At 36.2% G+C, this 2689-nt stretch overlaps 1 protein-coding gene across 1 annotated transcript in view; it reads left to right on the forward strand.

Moving 5' to 3' along the window:
* The first annotated feature begins 883 nt into the window (after positions 1-883).
* NDUFS1 (NADH:ubiquinone oxidoreductase core subunit S1) overlaps positions 884-2689 on the forward strand; it is a 25850-nt gene continuing 24044 nt past the window's right edge. The window contains exons 1-2 of the mRNA XM_007935987.1: positions 884-944; positions 2084-2175. Coding sequence (XP_007934178.1) covers positions 884-944; positions 2084-2175 — 153 coding nt within the window. The remainder of the gene's footprint in view (positions 945-2083; positions 2176-2689) is intronic.

Genomic DNA, 2689 nt, shown 5'->3' on the forward strand with positions numbered 1-2689 from the left:
AAGCAGACCACATTCCCTAAGGCAGCTACTCAGCTGCTCACAGTAGATTCCACTATGTAGTTGATTACCAGTCTCATCATGGGGAATACTACATTCAGCTGCCCAGCCACTCAACCAGGCCCACCCAGGTTGACACACAAACTGAACTACCACAGGCACTCAGAAACCTCAAAGTTTTGGCCTTGTGAGCTCTCTCAGAATGTCTGAGGAGCATTTAGTGCATATAACATAGAATGAATGATAGAATGCATATTGGTAGGAAATGAAGGCACAGAAAGGGAGGCTTCAGTTCACATAGCCGTTAATGATAAACTCACCACTAGTCTAGCAGTTTATTTTACCATATATTGTTTCCTGTCAAGTTCATTCCAACTCATGGCAACCCAAGTGTGCCAAGCAGAAGTGCTCCATAGGGTTTTCAAGGCTGTGACCTTTCAGGAGCAGATCTCCAGGCCTGTCTTCTGACTTGCATCTGGATGGGTTTGAACTGTTAATGTACCTCGTAAGCATTTGTGCCATCCAGGGACTACTATTTTATTATTTAGTAGTATATAAGTTTGATTGTTTCTTTATAGTTAGAACAACAAAACTGGCCTTTATTTAGAATTTGAAGTTTTAACTTTATACACTCACGGCATCTTTTGAGCTCCTTGACATTGTACAAGTCAGTTAATCTCTCTGAGACTATATAGATTCTCATCTATAGAATTTGAGAGAAAATACCAAGACTTGAGTATTCAATGACAGTATATATGAAAAGCTTTAAAAAAAATACTTTAAAAACATAAAATATTACCAGAAAGTTGGTAGTTGGGTTTTTTCCCCCATAATAATTTAACTTTTGTGTTTTTCTTTTTTTTTTTTTTTTTTTTTTTTTAGCAACATGTTAAGGATACCTATAAGAAGAGCCTTAGCAGGGCTTGCTAAGTCTCCTAAAGAATGTGGTGAGTATTTTTTAGATCTGCATTTGTGGATACTAGACATTGTAATTTCCTAGGTCTGTGCAATGCTTCTTAAAAGACCCTAAAGACATAAGTGGGAGCTCTGGTAGCATAGTGCCTAAGGCACTTGACTGCTAACCAGAAGGCTGGCGGTTCAAACCCACCAGCCACTCCTTGGAAGGAAGGTTGGGCAATCCTACTTCCGTAGTGATACTGCCTCGGAAACCCAAGGAGGGGTCACTATGAGTCGGGGCTGACTCGACGGCACATAACAACAACAACAAGAAGGACATAATTAGTTTTAAATAAAAATAGAAACAAATTTTCCAAGGTTTATAGACTAGAATAATTTTCAAAATACAGTTTTACATTAAGCAGTTTACAGAAATTATTACAAAATAGAAAGTAGTAGAAACTCCCCATCAGTGCCAAAATGGAAAAGGCACAGTCATTTTCCTTTTGAAAAGTAGTTTTCCCATGAAGTAGTATTAAAAATTTCAGATCAAACTCTTATTGAAAGTAGGCAATCATAGTCTGTTTGATATTCGATATTGAAAAACTTTTCTCTAATCCAAAATTTTAAAAGTTTCCATCTAAAAACTAGAGGGGAATATAGAGCCTGGTGAGACCCCTGAAACTGTGGCCCCTAGTTACCCTTTGTCTGGAATTGAACTCACTCCCATGGCTTCTATCCAAACAATAGACAGACATATAGGGTGAACATTTACATCAGCTAGATACATTCCTTAGAACGATCGATCATGGGAGAACAGAAGGAAAGTATGTGCACAGGGAGATAACTCAGGCAGGAATGCATAGGAAAGAAGGACACAGGGAAGCAGTAACTACAGGGAGGAAGTGGGAAGAGAGCTGTTACACTGTGGGGAATTGCAGTCAATGTCATGAAACAAAATTATATAAACTGCTGTATGGAAAATGAGTTTGCTTTGTAAACACTGACCCAAATCACAATAAAATTAAAAAAAAAAAAAAAAGGCAGGGGAAGAATGTAAAATAAAAATGTTAAGCTGGTAAATTATAAGCAGTTAAATTTTGTTACTAATCTACTATAATAAATTTAACTCTATTAATTTGTTTTCCACCTCAATTATTTTCCCTACCTTAATATTTTTGATGGTCAGTTCGCACAACTTCCACAGCAGCAAGTAACTTGATTGAAGTATTTGTGGATGGTCGATCTGTCATGGTGGAACCAGGAACTACTGTCCTCCAGGTAGGTGTATGTTCTAATTCTTTACTTGTGTGTGTGTGTGTGTGTGTGTGTGTATTGTTTGTTTGTTTTTAATGATTGCTTTCTACTGAGTATTGTGGACTTAAAAATTTTTAAAAATTGCTGATAAAAGAACTATAAGTAGCAAAATTATATGGAAATATGATTTTAAATCTTAGCATTACAAAGTGAATTATTTCTGTTTCTGGCATTCTTAGTGGAATTTAACAATTCTTTTTACTTCTGTCTTCTAAGTGAATACCCATTAAGACATTTGAAGTTAAATAAAATGAATTACTTGCTACAGGTAAATTTATGAAAAAGATAACCTTTGCTCTGGGCCTGCTTGGTGCTTTTTTTATGTTCATATTGCCTTTTCATTTTTAGCATTTTTTCTGTGAATATGTTCTACAAAACAGGTAAATGGAAGGTAGGGCTTTCTTGAATTCATACCCTAAATACTTAACTTCTCCCAGTCCCTCCAGAAATAACTAACTTGTTCATGGAGAAGTGATGC

The sequence above is a fragment of the Orycteropus afer genome, unplaced genomic scaffold (assembly GCF_000298275.1).
Source record: "Orycteropus afer afer isolate SDZICR_OR568_19922 unplaced genomic scaffold, OryAfe1.0 scaffold00002, whole genome shotgun sequence".
NCBI lineage: Eukaryota > Metazoa > Chordata > Mammalia > Tubulidentata > Orycteropodidae > Orycteropus > Orycteropus afer.